Source organism: Podarcis liolepis (genome assembly GCF_965112155.1).
Source record: "Podarcis liolepis genome assembly, chromosome: 8".
NCBI classification, from domain to species: Eukaryota; Metazoa; Chordata; class Lepidosauria; order Squamata; family Lacertidae; genus Podarcis; species Podarcis liolepis.
In genome coordinates this window covers 89,434,092-89,458,075 of record NC_139560.1, presented here as the reverse complement: position 1 = coordinate 89,458,075, position 23,984 = coordinate 89,434,092, and the positions used below count along the sequence as shown (strand labels likewise).

Here is a 23,984-nt window from a genome sequence, read left to right as displayed (position 1 = left end):
AGAAATAGCTGTCAAAAAGTACTCTGTCACAGACAGCGCATTTCACAATACGGCAGTCTTATTGTCCATTGGCAGCCCGTTCCCAGGTTTTAAGCAGTGGATTCTTACTTCCTTCCCTCTCTTTTGCTGGAAAATATAGTTCAAACCTTTCCCCCCTCCTCTCCTGCAGCCAAGGGGGAAAATCACTTATTTTGACGTTTGGATTATAGTCCTCCCCGATCGACTTTCCAGGTCTTTAGCTTACAGCTTCTTTGCTTTAATCTATTTACAAGAAACGGAAGGCGGACTTCCTGTTTATGCCTTCCCGCTTCGGTGCCAAATTAAGCCTTTTTTTCCTTCCTTTTTTTCCTCCTCCAATTTATCCTACTCACGGGTAGTTGCTTTTTCTAGTCGAATTGTCACAGGAAGAAGGCAGCGCTCTCCGGTAACGGCTGTGCGGCTTCGCTCCGCGGAAGAAGCAGTTGACTCACAGTACCGCGCCACTCACCCCGCTTCGCTCCGGAGCCCGTAATTGGGTCCCTTTGCGAATTGGGGGGGCGCGAAAGGTGCCCGCCGAGTCCCACGTTCACAGGCTAGGATTCAGCCTCAATCTGTTAGCTGCCATCCATCCTCCAATCGTCTCCAGACACTCACACAGGACCTTCACTGTCTTCACTGGTTTTGATTTAAAGGAGAGTTAGAGCTGGGTATCATCCACATACTGATGAACACCCAGCCCAACCCCCCTGATGATCTCTCCCAGAAGCTTCATATAGATGTTAAAAAGCATGGGGGAGAGGACAGAACCCTGAGGCACCCCACAAGTGAGATCCCAGGGGTCTGAATACTCATCCCCCACCACCACTTTCTGGACACGGCCCAGGAAGAAGGAGCGGAACCACTGTATAACAGTTCTCCCAGCTCCCAGCCCCTCTAGACGGTCCAGAAGGATGTCATGGTCAGTGGTATCAAAGTCCGCTGAGAGATCCAGCAGAACTAGGAAACAGCTTTCACCTTTGTCCCTAGCCCGCCAGAGATCATCAACCAGCACGACCAAGGCAGTTTCAGTCCCATGGTGAGGCCTGAACTGGAAGGGATCCAAATGGTCCGCATCCTCCAGGCGAGCCTATAGTTGTTCAGCAACCACCCACTCAATCACCTTGCCCAAGAATGGAAGATTTGAAACTGGGCGATAGTTGGCCATTTTGGCTGGGTCCAAAGATGGGGTTTTTTTAAGAAGATGCAGCCCAGTATCAGGGAGTACCAATCTTCTTGGACAGTTTGCACATTTGGAATGTTGAGAATTGCAGTTTTGAGACTGCTTCCTGGGCATCAGTCACAAAATATAATTTTGTGCCACATTGCAGAAAACCATTATGGGGTGGATGGAGCCTTTTACTTGCACATGGACAGCCTTCCCCAACATCATGCCTTGTAGATATTTAGAACTACAACTGCCTTCACTCCCAATATTGGGAGTTTTAGTCCAAAACACCTGGAGGATACCAGGTTGGAGAAGGCAATCCTCGTACGATTAAGAGACTCCATCCATTCCATAATGGTTTCCCGCAACCCTAAGCCTTTGCCCTAAACCTTGGGCAAGTGCCCAAGGCATAAAAGATCCCAGAGGGTGCACCAAGACATCACTCACATGCAACTGGGTATCAAGGACCATAGAAGGTTTCTGTCAGCCTTGAATTTAACTTCTTTAGCTTTACTGTAACTGAACATTGCCTTTCTGTTAACTCTGGAAAACATTTTAAGGTCATAGAAGTTGGTAGTAATCTGCATATACCATAGCATGATTAAGACTTCAACAAGAGGGCCTGCCTTGCCTCCTGGAAACTTCTTGGCCCTTGGATTTCATCAGCATCTAGGGGTGAACCATTCTAATGGCCGGAAAGCAGGCAGAGTGATCTTTCTCGCAGATGAAATGGTAACTGGCTATCTAAACCTCACCAGGATCTGACCATGACAATGAAGCCAAAGAAAACCCCTTCACATTCAAATCACCATCTCTCAGTGCAGATAAGAATAGCAAGTGAGGATTTGACCCACCATGAGTTTTGGGACGAAAACATTTTGAGAGCCATCCTAGGTATGCCAGCATCAGCATGGATGCTGAGATCTTATAGAACGTCTAACCTGTAGTCTTTGATACCAGATCTAGGTAGATAGGTTTCTACCAAAGTCATCATCTTTTCCCCCTTTTTCAATACCAGGTCTACAATGTCCATTACATGATGAGTATTAACGGGAAGGCACAAGAGGTGTCAATGGAAATAGATGCTGGGAACAACCTGGAAACCTTTAAAACTGGAAGTGGTGAGGAAGAGGCTATTGAAGTTCATGATTTTCAGATTGTAAGTATGGTTGGCTGAAGGGTTTTTTTGGGGGGGCGTATCCCGAGAAGGAATGGAGGAAGCAGTGATGAACTTTGGGCTTTCAAATTTCAGCAGTGCCCCGTATGATGCCAAAATTTGACACACACACCTCCACCTCTTGCCTTCCGTTCTAAGTCATTGTTGCGGCACCCTCTCGGCTTGGCTCCCAGGGCTGGCAAGCCAGTCACGCTCCCCTCAGTATGCATTTGGAGTGAAAGCACCAAGGCAGCAGCGGGTGGGGGAAGAAGAGAACATGGAAATTATTTATTAGGCTCAGTGTTCATTTCAGTTGAGGTCCAAGCCTAGTTTTTTTACTGAGACCACCTTGGCTGCCATGTACAGAATCTTAAAAAATCATTTAACAAAAATTATATACCACTTGATTGTGAATAGAACCTCTGAGCAGTTCATCAAAAATGCTGAAGGCGGGGGGTGGGTGTAAAAGCATCTCTGATTATTCTCCTTGGCCTCTCAATGGCCTATGATACCACTGGCCATGGAATCCTTCTGTGAAGACTGTGAGCAGGGAGAACAGGGCACTGCTGGGCTGGAACAGTGCCTGACCTTACTAATGGACTGGATGAGAACCAACAAACGTATGCTCAATCCAGCCTAGACTTAAGGCATTTTGAGGGGGTGGTTCCTGTGCCAGATGAGCAAGATTAGTTCTGGATGGGGTTACACGCCCTTGGAAGAAGCAGGATCACAGCTTAGAGCTACTCCTGGATCCAGTCCTGTCATTGGAGACACAAGTGGCCTTAGTGGCACTGAGGGCCTTCTACCAGCTTGTGCTGGAAGCCCAACTGCAGCCCTATCTAGATGGGAATAGCCAGCTTTAATTGTCTTTGCTCTGATAACCTCTAGGTTAGGCTACTGCAATGTGTTATATGTGGGACTGCCTTTTAAGATGGTTTGGAAACTACAGCTAGTGGAAAATGTGGCTGCTTGAATGTTAACTGGGACAAGAATGTGTGAACATATAACACTGGTTTTGGTCTGACTGCAGTAACTGTCAATTTGCCCAATTCAAGCTGCTGGTTTTAACTGTATACAACTCAGTAAGCCTGTAACTAAAGTTCCCCATATGAACTTTCCCAGACCTTGAGGCCCTTCTACATATGTTGAGAGGAAATGCCTTCTCTGAAATAGCCAACTGTTTGTGGAATGCTAGCTCTAGGGAGACCTCCCTTATCAATATTTTGGTTCCTGGGAATTCTTCATTTTCCTGGTCATTTGAGAGTACCGGTGATATAATTGCATTGTTAAATCTTTTTAAATATTATTTTATTACTGTACTTTTTACTTGGTAGTGAATAACTTTGGGTCTTTTTTAGTGGGGAGCAAAGCATTTTATGTTAAAAGCACTTCTGTATCTTGCAGCAGTTGGGTGGGCACCTCAACATTTATGTTAATAACCAAGGTCTGTTTTTCTAGGGCATAAGTGGAATTCGTTTTGCTGGAGGAGAAAAATGCTACATTAAAGCCCAAGCTAAATCTCACATCCCTGAAGTCAGTGCAATGACCAAAGAGAGGATCTCTTTGGACCTGGTAGGTAGTCACCAAAAATATGCTTACACTGACAGCAAAGCTATGTTTGAAGGATTGTCAAGTGCAAGGGAAGGAGAAAGGCTTTGTGATGGGAAGTGTGAAGGTGGAGGGGAGCCCTAGAGAACCTCCTGAAAGCAGCAGCAACACCAAGGAGCCCATAAAGCAGCTGGGGAGGTTTCAGCTGCTCTTTAAGGTGCAGCCCAGCCTTGCCACCTCCTCACTTTTTGGCTAAGCTCTGCTACTGCTGCTCCCCACTTGGGCCAGGTCTGGCTTTCTTCAGCAGCAGCATCTTCCAGGAGAGGTGCTCAGTGAAAGTCTGCAGCAGCCAAGGGATCCTTGGGACTGGTGCTTAGAGGTGGCCCATCCCATTTCATCACCTGAGGCAAAACGGAAATGTGCTGCCTCCTGCCCCCCCTCCAGCCACCATCACTTCTGCCGCCGCCAGAACGCCTCCCTCTTGCCAAGTTTCAGAGAGAGGGAGGTGTTCTGGGATGAGGTATTGCTGCTTGTTTCCCCACCCCTAGAGTGGAGAAGGCAAGCACCAAGGCCTTGCAGAGCGCCCACCTCTGGCTGAAACTTGGCAAGATGGGGTCCAGAGGTGGCAGAAGTGGTGGGGCAGGTGGGGAGCTTTCTCTTGAGCTTCTGCTGCCTGAAGCAGCTGCTTCACCCTCACTAATGGGTGAGCCAGCTCTGCCCCCCCCCCCACTTCTGTAACGGTGTGCAGGAGGGGTTTGAGCTGTTCTCTTGGTTCCTCTCGGCTTCTGCCTGACAGCAGGCAGGACTGGGCAGGCACACAAGGCAGCCTGAGCCCCCTCCTCCTCTGTGCCTTGGTTTGTTTGCCTTGGAAGCAGGCTGATCCCTGCCAGCAGCAGGACTGTGTTTGTATGGCATGGCTTGAACACCGAAAGAAGAGACGCATGGCAGTGGGCAAGCTGGCTCTGATCTTATGCAAAAGAAGCTGCAGTGAAGCAAGTCAGTATAAGGGAAACCCATATAAATTTACACCAGATCCAAAGCCCGCTCTGCAGAATGGGACTGCTGTGTCCTAATCCCCTGGCCTACCTGGCAGACAGTGTGCCAAGATGAAGTTCCAAGTCCAGAAGCCAATCCACACAAGCCAAGCCCAAAGATCAGGAAACAGTATGGAGTCAGTCCAAGTAAGCCAAGTTCAGCAGTCAATCTCGAAGTAGAAACCCAGGAAGGTCCAAGGTGAATCCCAGGCGAGGTCCCTCAACATGGGCAGTTCAGTGGACACAGCAGCTCCCTTTGCTGCCTTCTGACACTGTGTCTGCTGATTGCAGCATCTGGGCTTGATGAGGCAAGTGACCCTCACCTGCTCTCTGCTTGCCCCAGCTGAGAAATTGCAGGCCTCCTTCCCTCCCTGGCCAACTAGTGATCTAGGCTGCAGGCCCTGGCCTGCCTCTGCTTCCTGGAGTGTCCCGCCCGCTGTTCCCTACATTTTAGGACCTGCCATGTTTGTGGGGACGGGGGCCTCTCTGGCTCTGGGTCCCACTGCTCGGCTTCCTGTGCACTGGCCTCTGTCCTCTCATTATCCTCTGTCACCCCATGAGTATTGTCTATCACAACCTCTCCTTCCCCATCCCCAGCTTGCTCCCGTGTGACCCACTCTGAGCTGAACCCCTTGCCAGGATCCTCTTCCTCCTCCCTGAAGTCCTGCCAGTTCTGTTTCTGCTTAGCCCAAGCCTGTCAGAAGGATAAGAGTCTTTAAAATAATTCTGTGCCAGGTTACATGACCAAGGATGTAGGAATGAAAAATCATGGGAGACGAGAGAGGCAGGTGCAACATGAGGCGTCTGTCAGGGCGGGCCCTGGGAGCCTCTTTTATTGAATATTGCAAGCATTGCCACAGGTGGGCCTGTGGCTGATTGGTTGATACATACACAAAGAAACTTGTGATTGGTTAACATAAGTACAAGGCGGGGATTACATGTGAGAGGTGGGATTTACATATGATCATTTATCACTGATACATTAAAGGCTGAGAATCGGAGCTAGAACCAGACAGGCATGAAGCCTCCTAATTAAATTGTAACTAGAGATTAATATGGCACAAACAATTACTAATGATTGATCATAACATGAAACAATATAACAATCAAGTTCTGTAGATGTGGTCAGCTAGGCATGAAAAGCAGGTACAGTTTGTTTTCCATGAGCTTAGGATGTCTGTTACTAATGATTGATCATAACATGAAACAATATAACAATCAAGTTCTGTAGATGTGGTCAGCTAGGCATGAAGAGCAGGTCATGTTGTTTTCCATGAGCTTAGGATGACTGAACAAGGAAGGAATGTCTTGGTGTTTGGAACAGTTTTGTGCAGTTTGTGCAGAGGCAGATTATAAGCAAGACTTCCCAGGATGCAAGAGAAAAGGAGCAAGGCTTCCCCATAATGCAGCAGTTATGGGCAGAAGGAGAACTAACAGCTATGTGCAGAGAGAGGACTTCCCTTTATCTCCCCCTTTCTTTTCTTGTTAGCAAGGCGTTTTGGGTAAATAAGGCAAAAATATTTCGGGGTTAGTGGTGTGCCAGCGAATGCCCAAAATAAGTTCGCCAGGGTCGATGGGACAAGAATATTTCGGGATATGTGGTCTGCCAGCGCATGCCCAAAATAAATCCGTTCACATCTCACCATAGGTTTACTGTTGGTGTTGCCATTTCACAAAGTAGGCAGCAAGGAGTTTATTGGGTGGTTGAGGGGGAGAGAGAAGGCGAGAGAAAAGACTTATGAGGCCAGGAACGCATTGAAGGAAGCAACATAACAAAATTAAGATGCATATAATGACAAGGGCATATTGAAAGAGATTACGAAGCCAAGTAAGATTAGGTAGCCAAGCAGTAAGCCACTGGGTGAAAGAATCCCAGAGGCCAGAAAAACCAACGTCCTGTTTAATGTGATGTGTAAGATTTTGCAAATGAGAGATCTGCTTTTGGATAGCTTTGGAATTATCAGTAATATTAAAACATCACATGTTGTCAACTTGTTCACATCCATAATTGTCAGGGGCTCAGGAACAGAGGCACAGGGGAGGGAGGAAATGGAGAGCGAAGGGGAAGAATCTGAGGGCAGCGTAGGGGAGTATGACAGTGACCCAAGAGATTCCATGAGCTTCTCCAGCGAATCAGAAGATTCCCAGAAGGAGGCGCCGATGGTCAGGGCAAGGGGGGTCCCAGGGGGGACGCACCAGAAACAAGGGGCCAGCGGGGACTCCCAAAGCAGCAGCGGGAGATCAGGACCAGCTTCCCCACCAGAGCGTAGTGGGGGGGAAGAGTCCCATGTGTCAGGGCCAGCGTCTCCTCCAGCAGGGAGAGAAGATGAGTCAGGGCTGACCACGCCTCTATCGGAGAGTGGGGGAACGGAGGGGAGGTCAGGTCCAGCTAGCCTCCCCGAAGGGGGAAGCAGTGACAGGAGCAGTGTAACGGTCAGGAGGAAGGTTGCCGGCTGGGCGCGCGTGCCAAGTTCGAATGTACAGGCGTGTGGGACAGCAGAAAACCCGGATTGGGAACCAGGTCCTAAAGCCCGCCGGAGGCAGGGGGAAGACTCAGGGGACTCAGCGTCAGAAGAGTCTAGGAAGGGCAAGACCCCAGCGGACAGGCGGAACCAGAGGAGGAAAGAGCAAAGGAAGAGGTGGAGCAAGGCCAGAGTCTTAAACTGGTGTCTGGGGGGAGGAGATTCAGACGGAGCTTCAGCGGTCTAGAGTTTCAGACGTAGAGCTGCGCGCTGCGGCTGTGAAAGTGAAACTGAACTTCAATAAAGACTTTTGTATATAACAACGAACCGGCGTTGGTCCTTTGTGAGCTGGGACCTCGGGCAGCTCTGACAATAATGATGAAGCATCAGCAAATAGTGATAGCAGCATGATTTTGTAAAAGTCCATAGTGGAATTCACTCTGTTCTTTATTCAAAAAGTGAAGAGCTTGTGAAGTAAAATTCAGGGCTTTTTCTGCAGAACAAGCTAAAGAATTAATGTTCATACGATTCCGTACAGCCAATCCAGGGACTCCTAAGAGAGAAACAACTAAAGAGATATATTCAGACCTACTGAAAAAGGAGACAAAAGCATCACAATCATTAGTCAATTCCACATTTCGGGCATTTTTGGAAGGTCTAGCCTTGTTGGCAGCGCCATCCTTGCTAGCCCCCCCCCCCCCCACCAGGGGCTCTGCATTGTTTAGCAAAATGGCCAGGGAAAGAGGACTTCCCTTTACAAGCTGAACAGGCTTAGGATCCACCTGAGCCCCAGCCCAAGCCCTGGTCCCACCTGCATTGCACCCCCAGAACATCTCTTTTTGGCCTCTGTTCAATCGTCTGGGCCCCCAGCCAAGCAAGTGTTTCTTGGGCTGAGCCAGGGCTGGGGACTTGACCTCAGATGAGCCTAGTTGAGCCAAGAACCAGCTGGCTGAAGATGGCCTCCTTCATTAACGATGTCCTTGGAGGGCCAGTCTGAGGCATCACATTTTAGGAAAACTGCAGGGGGAGGGACTGAGCAAATGAGAGAGCTTTTGGCATGGAAGGCATGTGAGAGAAGTGTTGCAGGGGGAATTGTTTACTGACACTGAGGGAACTGGGTAGTCAGAAGTTTCTTTAGGATGCACCACTTAGGGATGGTTTAAATTTTAGTGAACCATTCCTCAAAATATGAGGTTAGGTTTAATTACCCCAGAGATCCATTTTCTGATACTGTGAAAGATTTGGTTTGGACTGGATACAGCTTCCAGTTCCACTGTTAAGCTAATATGATAGCTCTGATTAAAAGTCTTGTTCAGTGAAAGCAATTATATTGACCCAAAGCTTGCAGTGCAAGTTAAAGAAAGCCTTCATTTGGAAGTGCACCCTGTAGGTCTTTTCATTTTCATATTCAAAGAAGCGTTAGAAAATGGCACTGACTGAACTAGAAACTTTAAGGAATCCAAATATTTTTTACATAAGAGAGCTGCTATTCTGTAGCTGCACTGCAGAAACACTAAAATGGAAGCAGAGGATAAAATTCAGATTGCCCTCTGAGATCACTTTAAGTACCACACACTAGATCAATTTTATTTAGCCAAGTTGTTTGCACAATGCCATTATTGATTTTGTAACTGGCTCCTAGGCTCTCTAGCTCGTGATATTTTTTAAAAAATGTTTTTATCCCCTTCTTTTGCCGTTTTAAAATAATAATAATCTGTGAAAGCCTTTTAGAAATAAAAATAACTAGCGTGGACTTCAGAAAACCAAATTACCTCAGACTGGAGATAAACCACTTTCTGGTTTTTGGAAATGCTAGTTTAATTGGCCATTTTATATTCAATATCTACTATAATGAAATGTGCACTAAAACATTTAGGACATAATATTGTGCTTTTCTTTTGCTGTAAGTGCAAAAATTGTCATAATGCAACACTAAAGTAACAGAGTCAAGGGCAACTGAATTACCCATCATGTGCATTTGTGCTTTCAAACACCAGCATACCCTCCAACTTTCATCTGAGAAATGTTGGAGGGTATGCTGCCCCTTTGGCCCCTGTGTTTCGGCTGGTGGCCCCAGGAGTTCTCACCCCGCCCCTTCAAGGATCTTGGAGGCCGGTGATTTCTGTGCAGAGGCTCAGCACAGAGGCTGACAGACCACAGCACCCCCTACCAGTGACCAGAGGAGGTAGTTCATGCCATGGTCAGCCTCAACAAATGGTCAACACCCGTTGTCCAAAGGCAGCAGAGTGTGGCAGTTGTTCATGTGGGTGATCGTCCAGTGGCGATGCCAAGCCTGTTGCACTGTAATCAATAACATTGTGGCCTTCTATAATCCAGCACCAGGTTGTGTTTGCTCCCATTAAGGTCTTCCCTTAACTGTGGGACCCAGAACACCCACCAGAGTGGCTAGCAAAAGTGCCTCTTTCCCTGCACCTGGTTGCCTTTAATTTTATCCTGAGTTCTTCTTTGAAAATAGAGAGTTTCTTGGGACAGCTTGAGTCACAGGGACAGCTGAAGGAGGCAACTGCCTTAGGCAGCAGGTGCTGAGGGCTGGGGACAGAGCTACGACTGCCATGCCGCCAGCTTTGCATTTGCTGTGCTAGCCTGCTGCCTTCAAGGGCTGTGCAATGTACCGTATTTTTTGCTCCATAAGACACACTTTTTCTTCCCAAAAAGTAAGGGGAAATGTCTGTGCATCTTATGAGTCTTGGTTGACCACAAACTTGACATGAACCAACAGTGTGACGCAGCAGCTAAAAAAGCCAATGCAATTCTGGTCTGCATCAATAGGAGTATAGCATCTAGATCAAGGGAAGTAATAGTGCCACTGTATTCTGCTCTGGTCAGACCTCACCTGGAGTACTGTGTCCAGTTCTGGGCACCACAGGTCAAGAAGGACACTGACAAACTGGAACGTGTCCAGAGGAGGGCAACCAAAATGGTCAAAGGCCTGGAAACGATGCCTTATGAGGAATGGCTAAGGGAGCTGGGCATGTTTAGCCTGGAGAAGAGGAGGTTAAGGGGTGATATGATAGCCATGTTCAAATATATAAAAGGATGTCATATAGAGGAGGGAGAAAGGTTGTTTTCTGCTGCTCCAGAGAAGCGGACACGGAGCAATGGATCCAAACTCCAAGAAAGAAGATTCCACCTAAACATTAGGAAGAACTTCCTGACAGTAAGAGCTGTTTGACAGTGGAATTTGCTGCCAAGGAGTGTGGTGGAGTCTCCTACTTTGGAGGTCTTTAAGCAGAGGCTTGACAACCATATGTCAGGAGTGCTTTGATGGTGTTTCCTGCTTGGCAGGGGGTTGGACTCGATGGCCCTTGTGGTCTATTCCAACTCTATGATTCTATTCTATTCTATTCTATTCTATTCTATTCTATTCTATTCTATTCTGGAGCGAATGCGTGGTCCCTGGAGCCGAATTGCCCAGGGGCAAAAAGCAGATCATGCTTTTTTTTTTTTTAAGAGGGAAGTGGGTGTTGAAACAAAGCAGCTGTGCTGGTCCCGGGGGGGGGGGGGGTACCGTGTGGCGTGGTCTGAGTCTGGTCCTGGGTTGAGGGTCGGGAGGCTGTCTGTCAAGGGCGAAGTTGGGTCCAAGGCAAGGAGCCGGGCATGGTCAGGAACTCCGGAAGAGCAGGTCAGGGTGCTGGCAGGAACAGGTTTCCAGCGATGTTGCTCCCGCAACCTGGGACTGGGCTGACTGGCCTTTAGCTCCTCTGGGGCCTAGGGCAGTCCCGGCCCACAGGTGATTCGCCTCTCCTGGCCTTAAGGCGAGCACTCCTCCTGAGAGAACTTAGTTCCCTCTGCCTCTGTACCCTGAGCCTCTGCAGCTCAGGAGAGGCTGGAGGGTTACTGGACCCAGAGGCAACCTCACCTTCCCCTAACAGGGCTGGGAGAGGAGCACCTGCAGGCAATGGGTCCTCCATCACCTCCGGAGCCAGAGTGGATTCATCTGGTGTCTGCTCCTGAGGATCCGGCACAGGTGCGGGCCCTTCAGATTCAAGCCCCTGCCCTGACTCCGCCGGCCCTGGAGGTGGGGACTCCTGTGCAGGCTGGGATTCTTCAGGTTCAGCCTCTGAATCAGATTCCCAGGCCATCACAGCAGGTCATTGTTTGCCAATCAGGAGCGAGATAAGGGACACTAGAGATAAAGGAGGCTGCCTGGGAGCGGGGAGGGAAAGACAGCAAACTTGCAAGGAGAGGAGACAGGAAGACTAAAGCAATGAGGAGAAAAATTAGAAGAAAAGGAGGAGCAAAAAAACCTGCTCCAGATAAGGAAAAGACACTAAGGCAAACAAGAGGGAAGGGAGTGTTGAAAGGAAGCAGCTGATTGGTAAGGGATCGGGAGGGAGATAAAGGAGGCTGCCTGGGAGGGAGGAGGTAAAAGCCCATGGATCCTCAGGATTTTTGCATTGGGTCACCCCAAATTCACCATCAGATCACATAGCATGTCCATGGCTACAGTCTGCACCAAAAAAATCACGCACCCACTGTTGCCTGGGGCCACAATGGCGCAAAAACGTGGTTACAAAGCATGGATCCACATGAATTCTCAGGATTAAGTGCGTCTTATGGTCAGGTGCGTCTTATGGAGTGAAAAATATGGTATTTTCCTTTCAGCAGTATTGGGGTAAGATCCACCTACCAGTCCAATTGGCTTCTGTCTGGTCCTTGAAGGCGGGTGCCAACAAAATGACTTGAGGCAGCCCATCTGAGCCACCCCATCTGCCATAGAATTGAAGTCAAGCCAGCAGGATCTCTCGGCACCTGAAATCTTATTCTAATAAGGTGGTCTTGCCCTTGCTGAAAGAGAGGCAAGCTTGGACCTCTCAGGAAATGAAAAAAAAGTAACTAATCCACAAGGTGGGTTACGCTTGCCGGCCAGCTCCCATTCATCCACATGAGATGATTAATGGCCAGATGAAATGATTTCCTGGCACTGGGCATGGGGCTGGGGGAATCATCTCAGCCTAACGCTTCTGTCTGCCATATGCCTGGATCCATGCTGGCTTGCAGTACAGGGGCTGCCACTGATTTACAAAGCAAAGCCTAATCTCCATCACAGTTCTGAACTGAGCTCCTTGTGAACACTAGGTCCTGAGGTTTTTGTCTTCTAGAAACAGTGTACATAATTCTAGACATAAAAACAAAATTCGTAATTCAAGTTGTTCCAGGGAGTGAGAGAAGCACATAACTAACAACCATGTAGTGTGTTCTTGGTCGGAGATGTGTGCAAATTGATTTTTCAACCTGCAGGATACTATGGAGGTGATAGCATCATGATGGCACCCAAAATCTTGCATGACTGAATAACTTCATAATTACTGCAGTCAGAACACACAATGTTGTCATAGCTTTTAAGCACTTGAGGGCACCATGGATCCCTAAACAGTTAATAATCCTGCCAATAAAACACCCTTTAAAAATGTTTTAAAGTGTCATTTTTAAAAAGTGAAGCCAATTTCACTCTTTCCCTTAAACCTAATAAGACCGGCTCTGGTAATAGCTAGTCTCAAATGGAACTGAAATTGGAAAGAATGAAAGTAACCCAAAATGTTCTTTTTTTTGCTGAGTCCTTGATTATTAGCACCCAATTTCACATGCAACACATACCATACCCTTTGTCAGTGAAATTAACAGCAGATTTATTTATTTTCTTACTCTCCTTTTACAGGAAGGTGAAATTATGCCAGCTAAATTTGCTGAAAATTCGCTAATCTGGGTCGCTGCAGGTCAACCCATAAAGAACAATAATTTTCTGAGTCCCAAAATTTTAGAGCTCTGTGGAGATCTACAGATATTCTGGCTTCGGCCATCCTATCCAAAAGGTAACATTTATTTAACAGGGCACCCAGTTCCTTTAAATCCTAGACTTAGGCCATCTTTGCTCATCCAAATTAATTTCATTCTGGGGGAGGCCTAGGGAGATCCTAGAGCCAGACTCATTACAAGGCAGTCTACTGGCTTATACTGAATCACAGCCCTCGGCTATCCAGCCCAGTGTCACCTATTCTGAGAGGCACAGGTCTCGTGACATAGGCCCTATGAGGAAAGGTTACAACATTTGGGGCTTTTTAGTGTTGAAAAATGACAAACTATTTTTCTGCTGTCATCGGGATTTGGAGCCCCTCAAGCCTCCCCAGTGGTGCAGAGGCACTTGATCTGTTGTTTAGAGATGCAGCTGTTATGTGTGGTGCACCCCGTGTAAAGAACTCATACATTGCAGGACAATGGAAGTAATTGAATTTCAACTCTTTTAGCCTAGTGGGTTCTTTCAACCAGCACTTAGCTGAACCTATTTAAATGAGTCATGTACCCCAATGTCTGTCTGCAGTCGGGCAGAGAAGAGAGAGAGGAGCTATGCGGAAAGCACGCCAAGCTCAGACAAACTTGGATCTGGATCAGTTCAACGCTGCTGCTGAAGAGGTGAATACGAGGCCACGAACCACCCAGCGGACTCAGCAGCGTAGACGGCAGTCTAACGCTACCCGGACTTCTGAGCAAGACACCCAGCCAGCCTTTAACCCAGACAATCCTTACCATGTGAGTATTTGTTAGCAATGGAATACATCCACTGTCTTGGTCAATGTGCATCTCCCCAGGCGCTTCTACAGAACGCCCCTGAAACCGCCTCATTCTTCCATCTTCTGGTACTGACCAAACAGGTGAGCCGGGAGAGAGCAGTCAGCCAGTCACTGACTTAGGTGAGCTGAGGTTTCTACTCTGTGCAGTTTCAGATGAAAACTATGTTGCTGAGCCTTCTGCATAATAAGGAGGGAGCATCTGTTTACAATAGGCAAAAAAAAAAAAAAAAAATGAAACACACCATAGTTTGTTCCTGGAAGTACATGGACTGCACCTGGGTGCTTGTAAGCAGCAAGAGAAAGGGGAAGCCTGGGTCGCCCGTTATTTTCTCCCACGTTAGACAGCACAAGAGCCAGGATCAGGGCCAAACTCAGTAGTTCTGCCCAAGGCGCTCCATGTTTTCCCCTCAATGGCTGGGCATAGCATGTGAAAGGGGCCCCTCACTCCTTTACCTGTCCCCACACAAAGGCATCTCTGGAATCTGAAACACTAACCAAGAGGCAGGAATATGAAAAACCAGCATCTGACAGATGACCAGGATGGATGAGGGGACCACGGTAGAACTAGGTCATTCTCGGAGTCTTGGAGCAGAGAACTGAGGTGAAACGCTTCCAGGGATTTCAGTATTGGACATGCCTTTCCTTCAGTCTTTCACATGCAGCAGCCAACTGTGCCAGTTATTGCAATCATCCTGTACCGTCCTCAAAAGTTAATCTCAGTGGTTTGAGTTTAAGGGAGGATATAAGATAAAAATTAGTGCATTATATTAATTAGTAATAAATTGCATTTTCTGTCAGATAACGGAAGATACTGACAAAAATTACAGATGGCAAGTGAAAAGCCAGCCTACTTGTGGTAACATGATATGCATTTTCTTCATAGTTCTTTCACTATTTCTTTTAAAAAATAAGTTTAATCAAGTCAGCAAAGAACAAAGATGAACACCTGCCAGGAAAAGAAAACAAATACCAGCCAACAGCATAACCCAGGCATGGCCAAATTGGCTCTCCAGCTGTTTTGGGACTACAACTCCCATCATCCCTAGCTAACAGGACCAGTGGACAGGGATGATGGGAACTGTAGTCCCAAAACAGCTGGAGGGCCAAGTTTGGCCATGCCTGGCGTAACTCCTGGTCACATTCAATGCAGCTGCTGGGGCTGAGGGAAGCAGAAGGCCATCAATATCCGAGAGATCAAGTTTCCTATCAGAGGCATGCGCTCGCTGTTCCCAGGGCACTCTACATTTTGCACATGATTCATGCCTTGCACTGGTAAATGAGCAAGGTGAATAACAATGTCCTTAGGAAAGGCATTGCCAGGCAGGTGCCTTCTCAAGGTCCTGGAGGCCCCCTCCCTGTCAGAAACAGAGAGCAGGTCTGGACAGCAGCTATTAATCCATGCCAGGAAGAAACAGATCCCACCATCCTCTGCAAGACCATCTTCCACACCTTGAACCCATGAGTTCTGGTGATTATAATTCTTTATCATCCTCACCAACCACTCCTTTTTCTTCTGATGGCTTAACCAGACTTTTCTCCATATCACTGCTGCCCTCCTAATCCGAGGACTCTGGAGAGCTGAGATCAACTTCAGAAGGGTAAATGTTGTCCTGGTTTTCCCTCTGTGCTTCATCCCCAACTTTCTCTCTCCTGCTCATCCATTTTCTCTCAGTTCCACTATAATTACCTCTCTGTAAGCAGTAGTCAGTAGCTGAGAGCATTTGCTGTGTTAAATTGAAGAAACTCAGTCAATGGGAAACTGCACTGACCTGCTACACTAAACTTGTATGGAGTTGCTAATTTAAAGGAAGCTTGATTATTGGGGGGTGGGTTGCATAATGTTTTAGTCACCATCAAAGAGATCTTCTACGCCAGTGATGGCCAAACTTGGCCCTCCAGTTGTTTTGGGACTGCAATTCCCATCATCCCTGACCACTGGTCCTGTTAGCTAGGGATGATGGAAGTTGTAGTCCCAAAACAGCTGGAGGGCCAAGTTTGGCCATCACTGTTCTATGCCCATGCTGCTTGCCCAAGGCCCGTTCCCCCAAGCACCACTCACATTTCACTATTAAGAAGTTACACTGACTTTCCCAGCACCTGCTGCTGTAATAGGACTTCTTTCCCATTTGCATTCCCCACTTAAGTCTACAACCAAATAAGGCTGAGTGCCTGAAAACAAGTAAATCAACCCCACATGAGTTTCAGTATTAAACTTCTAAAGATCAGTCTAGAATCTAGAGGTCAGCTACAACCTCTTTGAAATCCAATTTAAAAGCAACTGAATCTGTGAATTAATGGCCATGGTGAATTCTTGCTATTTTTATGATACTTAATGAAATGTACCACTAAAAAACTGTGCTTGTTATATTTCAAATTTCAGCAGCTGGAAGGGGGTGAAGGGATGACCTTTGACCCACAGCTAGACCATGAAGGAGTCTGCTGCATTGAGTGCAGACGGAGCTACACACATTGCCAGCGGATCTGTGAACCTCTCCTGGGATACTACCCGTGGCCTTATAACTACCAAGGCTGCCGTTCCGCTTGCCGGCTGATCATGCCCTGCAGCTGGTGGGTTGCTCGCATCTTGGGTGTGGTGTGAAGGAAGAGGGAAGTGCAGGCGGCTGTCCTGGGCAACCAAACAGAAGCAAGAATATCTCTGCAAGTGAATCTGTTTGTATGTATGTTAAATTATCCCAGAAAATGACATTGGCTGATGTAGATGTAAGTAAAGTTAAAACCTCACGTTAATATTTTATTAGTTTTACAAATAAAGTATTGGAAACCTAGACGCCTTCTTGAAAATAATCACCTCCAAGACTTGCTGAAAGTGAAAATTTAAAAAGGAATCTTATACATTCTGAGCCAGACCAACTCCTTCCCCTTTAAAAATTCATCCTCTCCTACCCAAGCTGTCGGTTATTAAATAGATGTGAACATTTGTCCAATTAGATTACAAGACCTAATGCTTTGGGGAGTAGCTTTCAACTACAGTGGTACCTCGGGTTACAGACGCTTCAGGTTACAGACTCCGCTAACCCAGAAATAGTACCTCGGGTTAAGAACATTGCTTCAGGATGAGAACAGAAATCGTGCTCCAGCGGCGCGGCAGCAGCAGGAGGCCCCATTGGCTAAAGTGGTGCTTCAGGTTAAGAACAGTTTCAGGTTAAGAACGGACCTCCAGAATGAATTAAGTTCTTAACCTGAGGTACCACTGTATGTAACACTTGACAAATAAATAATAAGGGAAGCTGTTATTTGTTGTTATTCATATAGAACCAGGGGATCACTAAGAAGCTGTTAGAAACCAATTACATCACCCTTTTCTCACTGAGCAGCTGGAGGGGGGGAGGGCAGTGGCAGAATCCAAATACAGGGCTGTTGCATGGAAGGGCTCAACGAAGCCCATCAATTTTATTATTATTTTAATTTATTGAATTTATATACCGCCCTATACCTGGAGGTCTCAGGGCGGTTCACAGAATAAAATCAAAGTCCCTTCAGGAGACCTGTGCATCAAGTAGCCCAGGCAGAGGCTGTGCTGTTTCCAGCAAGTGACGGCTTTGAAAGTTTCTTTAGCGGAAAATAGGAATTTACGTAATAGTTAATAGCAGATGCAGAACATATACTTCTACTGTGTGGGGATACTACACAGAGACGTTTGAAATCTTCCAGCATCTGCTGTCAGTGAGCTGCTCCATACCTGACATTAGGCAACAATGAGAAATGGGGCAAGGGAGAGAGAGGCCCTACAAAATACAGCAAGAAAGAATTGTGATCCAATTGCTATGGAACTGTAGAGTGGGAAGAGACCAAGGGTCACCTAGTCCAACTCTCTGCAATGCAGAAATCATTTGCCTAACGGGGTGCTCAAACCACAAACCAGTGTCTCATGCTCTGCTGACTGAGCTAAGATTCAAAAGATTAAAACTGTATAAAACTATTGGCTTTGATTCCATTTCAGAAGCCTTCCCCACCATACTCATCCCACCCAAAAATATTTCATCGATGTGTTGGAAAGAAGTGTTATATGGCACAAATGTGGGGGGAAAGAAGTCATTCAATTAAATTATTGTATATTTTCTAGAAGAGGCTCAAACTTTGGCAAAGTGCTGCTACTGGATATATATACAATATAACCCCAATTCTTTGGAAAGGGTTTTCCACAATTTTTCACAATTGTGGGGCAACTGCTAAGATTGCCAAGATTGCCTGATTTCATGTTTGAGTGTGCAGGAACTACAGCCAGGAAAATAATTTTTGTTCATCATTATAGAAAAGAGAAAGTAGATGCTGAGTTGCACAAGGACAAAGCTGTCAAGAGCTTCATGGCCAATTATGTTGCATTGTCGTCCAGAAGTAACTGGAAGGCAGTGCAAACATTTTAGGTGACTTGGCTCTCAGTGACCCACCTCTACAAGTCAGTCAACAGTCAGTCAAGGGCAGCCCTATATGGAAGTATGAAAGAATTGTGCTATATTCAGTATGCTTAAATAAACAAATAAGTCCCGTCTGCTGCTATAAAACTGGTACATGCCCATAAGGTTGACTGCTAAGTCTGGAAGTATTTATTTAAGATATTTATAGCCACCCACCTATCCTTAATGAGCCCACGGAGACTAACAACATGCATTATAACATTAATTTGATAACTTTAAAAGCAATTTGACACCAGCAATAAATACAATACACACAGGTCCCACAGTACAAAACAAACTATACAAAACTAACCTGTTCCTGAAAAATGGTTCATAAGGTGAGCATACATATAGCAATCTGAACATTTTCATTATTTCTTACGGGGGAAATTCCAATGCATTCCCAACCCAGAACAGGTTCACCCCAAATGATTAAACAAAAAACCCTGAACCACATTATTATAATGCTGCTCTGCAATGTATTAATTTTTTAAAGAGCATTCCAAATTGGAAAAAGTCCTCTGCAATACCTTGAAATAATAAAAGAATAAAATCCCAAAAACTATTACCACCACAAACAATTCAAACAAGCAATGAAAAACAAGTTTAACAAGGTTTTGTGGCACAAAGAGTTGATGAGGGGAGAGAGGAAGTTGATTTTGTGGTGAAGCCTATGGCATTCAAGGGCTCAACAGCAGACATCATATCAGAGCAACCTGCAGGTTCCATTTCCATTCCTTCAACCTTCTTCTCAATGACTGCAGTCCTTTTCTCAATGGCAACTGGCTTTCCAGGAGGAACATAACCAGATGTGGAAGGGTTCTGGCTTGCAAGTGCTCTGTTGGTTTTATCAGGGACAGGAGGGGTGGAATCATTCATCTTGGACGGCTTTCTTTCTTCCATATTTTTCAGAGAAACTTATGGGTCTCCATTATGATGCTTTGTTGAGCATAATTTTTGCCTTTAGTGCACATTCACGGTTGTCATATTCCTCAATCATATTCCTCAATCATATACAATCAACCACACTGCCGTGAAATTTGTTTTAAAATTTCCATGTCCGCAAAGACCTGTACTTCAGCAAGTGGGAGTTCAAGAGAGGCAGGAGACATAGGGCAATGGAGGGAAAGCAGGGGAAGAGCAGAGTGGAGCAATAGGGGGGGAAACTAGAGTGGAGCGCCTCCCACTCTTGAAGCCAGCAACTTGGGTACAAGATCCAATCCAATAGTTAGAAATTGCTTCATGAAGGTCCTTGTGATTTTGTGGGAACAGGCCACCACACAGGACAAAGCCCTGAGATGTATCACGTTAAAAATCTTGTGCTTTGGCCCATGTGAGTTAATATTATCTGTGTCCTGAAATTTGCTCATTTCCCCTATACCTTGTTTCTCTATACCAAGTTGGAATCAACTTGATCCCCGCCCCCTCTTTCCTTTTTCCTTTCAAAGAATCATAGAGTTGGAAGAGACCACAAGGGCCATCGAGTCCAACCCCCTGCCAAGCAGGAAACACCATCAGAGCACTCCTGACATATGGTTGTCAAGCCTCTGCTTAAAGACCTCCAAAGTAGGAGACTCCACCACACTCCTTGGCAGCAAATTCCACTGTCAAACAGCTCTTACTGTCAGGAAGTTCTTCCTAATGTTTAAGTGGAATCTTCTTTCTTGTAGTTTGGATCCATTGCTCCGTGTCCGCTTCTCTGGAGCAGCCGAAAACAACCTTTCTCCCTCCTCTATGTGACATCCTTTTATATATTTGAACATGGCTATCATATCACCCCTTAACCTCCTCTTCTCCAGGCTAAACATGCCCAGCTCCCTTAGCCGTTCCTCATAAGGCATCGTTTCCAGGCCTTTGACCATTTTGGTTGCCCTCCTCTGGACACGTTCCAGTTTGTCACTCTTCTCCAGGATGAAGAGGAACCATTGATGAGCACCCTTTGGGTTCGGTCAGTCAGCCAGTTACAAATCCACTGAGTGGTAGCATAGTCAAGACCGCATTTGACCAGCTTCTTTACAAGAATATCATGGGGCACCTTGTCAAATGCCTTGCTGAAATCAAGGTAGGCTACATCCACTGCGTTCCCTTCATCTACCAGGCTTGTAATTCTGTCAAAAAATGAGATCAGGTTAGTCTGACATGACTTATTTTTCAGAAATCCATGCTGACTATTGGTGATCACAGCATTCCTTTCTAGGTGCTCGCAGACTGTTTGCTTAATTATCTGCTCCAGAATCTTCCCTGGTATTGATGTCAGACTGACTGGGCGGTAATTATTTGGGTCCTCTCTTTTCCCCTTTTTGAAAATAGGGACAACATTTGCCCTCCTCCAGTCTGCCGGGACTGTCAGCATCGCCCTAGAGCCAGTGCACCAACTGGACTCATGCACCTCAACCCCGACTGGGCTAGGCGAGCTGGGTAGCACCGCCAGAGACCTCCTTTCCCACAGGAACAGGTCACAGTGCTGTGGACTCACAGCTTAGAGCTGAGAGCACCGGATTCACTGTCTCAATAATACAGTCGTTGCGCAGCAGAGTTTTGCAGAGTCTTGCAGAGTATAAACCACTCGGAGATCAGCTCTGTAGAATATCTTCCTTTTATTCTATAACTACAACTATGATACAAAGCTATATACAGAGCTGAATATTCTAAGCATAAATCAATGCTACACTGAGAGTCTGCAGCTGCTCTTAGCAGCAATCTTATCTCTAGGATCTCTAACACTCTCACTCTCTCCGATACACTGACTGACTGACTCTCTCTCTCTCACACACACTGATATGTTGCTGGGCAGAATAAGTAGATAGGCAGGACACGCCTCCTCTTCTCTGGAGAGTCAGCAGAGACCATCAGGAGATAATCAGGAGATTCTTGGGTATGGGAGGGGTGAAATCTCCTCAGGGACTTCGCCTGTTCTCCAGGAATTCTCAAAGATGACTGCCAGTGGTTCTGAGATCACATCTGCCAGTTCTTTTAATACTCTTGGATGCAGTTCATCTGGCCCTGGAGACTTGAATACATCTAAACTAGCCAAGTATTCTTGTACTATCTCCTTAGTTATTCTGGGCTGTGTTTCCTTTGCTGAATCATTTGCTCCAAATTCTTCAGGTCGGGCATTGTTTTCTTTATCGGAGAAGACTGAGGCAAAGAAGGCATTGAGGACTTCAGCCCTTTCTGTGTCCCCTGTTTGCATTTCACCATCTTCTCCTCTGAGTGACCCCACTGTTTCTTTGTTCTTCCTTTTGCTACGAACATACCCATAAAAACCTTTTTTGTTGCTTTTAACCTCTCTAGCAAGCCTGAGTTCATTCTGTGCTTTAGCTTTTCTGACTTTGTGTCTACACGTGCTGGCTTTGTTTGAATTCCTCTTTGGTAGTTTCCCCCTTTTCCATTTTTTGTACACATCCTTTTTTAATCTTAATTCAGTTAAAAGTTCTTTAGATAGCCACCCCGGCTTCTTTAGGCACCTTCCATGTTTCCGTCTCATTGGTATTGCCTGACGTTGTGCTTTTACTATCTCCCTCTTAACAAACTCCCAGCTAATATGAACTCCCTTTCCTTTTAGTATTACTGTCCATGGGATCTCACCCAGCACTTCCCTAAGTTTTATGAAGTCGGCTTTCTTAAAGTCAAGAAATTGAGTCCTAGTATGCTTGGCTGCTCCTTTCCGCTGTATAGTAAACTTCAGAAGAGCATGGTTGGCAGGGGGTTGGACTCGATGGCCCTTGTGGTCTCTTCCAACTCTATGATCACTATTGTATTGTGATTTGGCATAATTTGGCATTGCATTAATGTGGCCTCCATTGCATTGTTATTAATAAATAAAGCTTGCCTACTATAGGACGCACCGGACCATAGGTGGGGGAGAACAGGGGGAATTTTTTTTTCTTGTTCTCCCCCTCTAAAACAAGATGTGTTTAAGGTGCATTCACCCAAAGCCTCTGGAGCGCAGCGGGAGCCTCTGGAGCGCAGCTACAGGCGGCTACCTTGGAAGCCTGGAGAGCGAGAGGGGTTGGTGTGCACTGACTCCTATTGCTCTCCAGGCTTCAGTGAAGGCAACCCAAAGCCTCTGGAGCATGGGGGGAGTTCCCGCTGGGCTCCGGAGGCTTCAGGTTCTTTTCAACCTGCTCTTTGGGGCTGGCGGCTTTCCCCCACCGCCAGCCTCAAAGATCCCTGAAGCCTTTGGAGCGCAGTGCGAGGTCCCGCAACAAATGCAGTAACTGGATGAGGGCAATACATGTGATTGCATTCACTGAGCTGGTCATTCCTGCCTGTGGCAGGCTGAGGGCACCCAGACCCTCTCCTCCTCCTCCATTGGCCCTGTGGGTTTTCATTGACTTCATCCCTGGGGGTGGGAGAAACACACAGGCTGCTTCATCCTGCAATCTGTCCTGCAGCTCTGGATGAGAGGGAAGAAGTGGCAGGAAGCACAACTGGGCCACCAGAGGATATTGCCATTGGATTCCTCCCCGAGTTGGGAATACAGTCATACCTCGTGTTGCGTTAGGTTCATGTTGCGTCTTTTCGCCTTGTGAACGCGGCAAACTCGGAAATGTATACAAGCGGGTTTTACCGCTTCTGTGCGCGCATAAACGTTCTGCACACTTTGCACATGCGCAGAAGCACTCTATCACACTGCGCGCGTGCACAGAAGCAGCGTTCTACTTACGGACTTTTTGGGATGCGAATGGCACCCTGGAACGGGTCAAGTCCATAACTAGAGGTACCACTGTAATCTGGTCAGCACTGGAGCTCCTGTGTTGTGGAGGATGCTGCCTCCGCGACACAAGGGTGGTCCCATCCCTTCTGGAACATCTTTAGGAGACAGCTTCCTAGCCCTGGAGGGCAAGACACCCCAAAGATCAAATGTCAATGTGCTTGTTTCTAAGTTAATGTTTAAAGTATAATTAAAGTATGAGCAGTTCTGCTGTCACAATTAGTCCACTGAACCACATTACCCTGTAATACGGTATAAAATAATTTTATATGTTAAGAGAGACATCTGAGAAGGATGGGATGTTTTATAGTTTGACTAGTGCAAGTTTTTACTTTGAGGCAAAACCATTATATATGCATTACATTTCCCTCAAAGGCCAAATGCAATTATTTTGCCTTAAGCTAAGTGAGTAAAGGCAAATATGTGAAAACACATTTAAATGAAGCTGAAAACTGTTAAGAGGCTTTGCATTGTTTTTATCTATAGGGATGCTCTTTTCCATACAAGAATGAACTTTAGCTGTTCATTATAGAAAACTTGCTAATATACATTGTTCACTTTGATATGTGGATACCTCCATATATGCAAAAACTATGTGCACGTCAGCAAATCTTTACTGAAATATTTTTTTAAAAAAACTCAATAATACGCCTCCTCCTTTCAATCACTACATTTCAATCCTACATGAACAATTCAAAGCAAAGTCTTAGAAAACATTGCAATGCTTTGTGCAAAACCTGAAGCTGAAAAACATTTAATAGAAGTAGAAAACTCATCTACTGGTAGTTCCATTTCAATGACCTCCCCCATATATGTCTATTCAACAATTATTTATAGACAATCAAATGCTTAATGCCTCATTGGGCTTATATTTGTAAT

The 23,984-nt window shown here is 46.2% G+C and overlaps 2 protein-coding genes across 2 annotated transcripts in view; one reads left to right on the top strand and one right to left on the bottom strand.

The window, feature by feature from the left end:
• Positions 1–16,759, top strand: part of CNMD (chondromodulin) — a 30,370-nt gene extending 13,611 nt beyond the window's left edge. Inside the window, exons 3-7 of the mRNA XM_083519620.1 lie at positions 2,202–2,342; positions 3,798–3,911; positions 13,064–13,217; positions 13,724–13,932; positions 16,354–16,759. Of these exons, the coding sequence (XP_083375746.1) occupies positions 2,202–2,342; positions 3,798–3,911; positions 13,064–13,217; positions 13,724–13,932; positions 16,354–16,572 (837 nt within the window). The 3' untranslated portion in view covers positions 16,573–16,759. The remainder of the gene's footprint in view (positions 1–2,201; positions 2,343–3,797; positions 3,912–13,063; positions 13,218–13,723; positions 13,933–16,353) is intronic.
• The window catches only part of LOC310713831 (uncharacterized protein), a gene marked incomplete at its 3' end in the record, with an annotated part of 476,441 nt that overhangs the window by 368,671 nt on the left and 83,786 nt on the right, over positions 1–23,984 (bottom strand). The gene's annotated exons all lie outside the window — the stretch shown is intronic.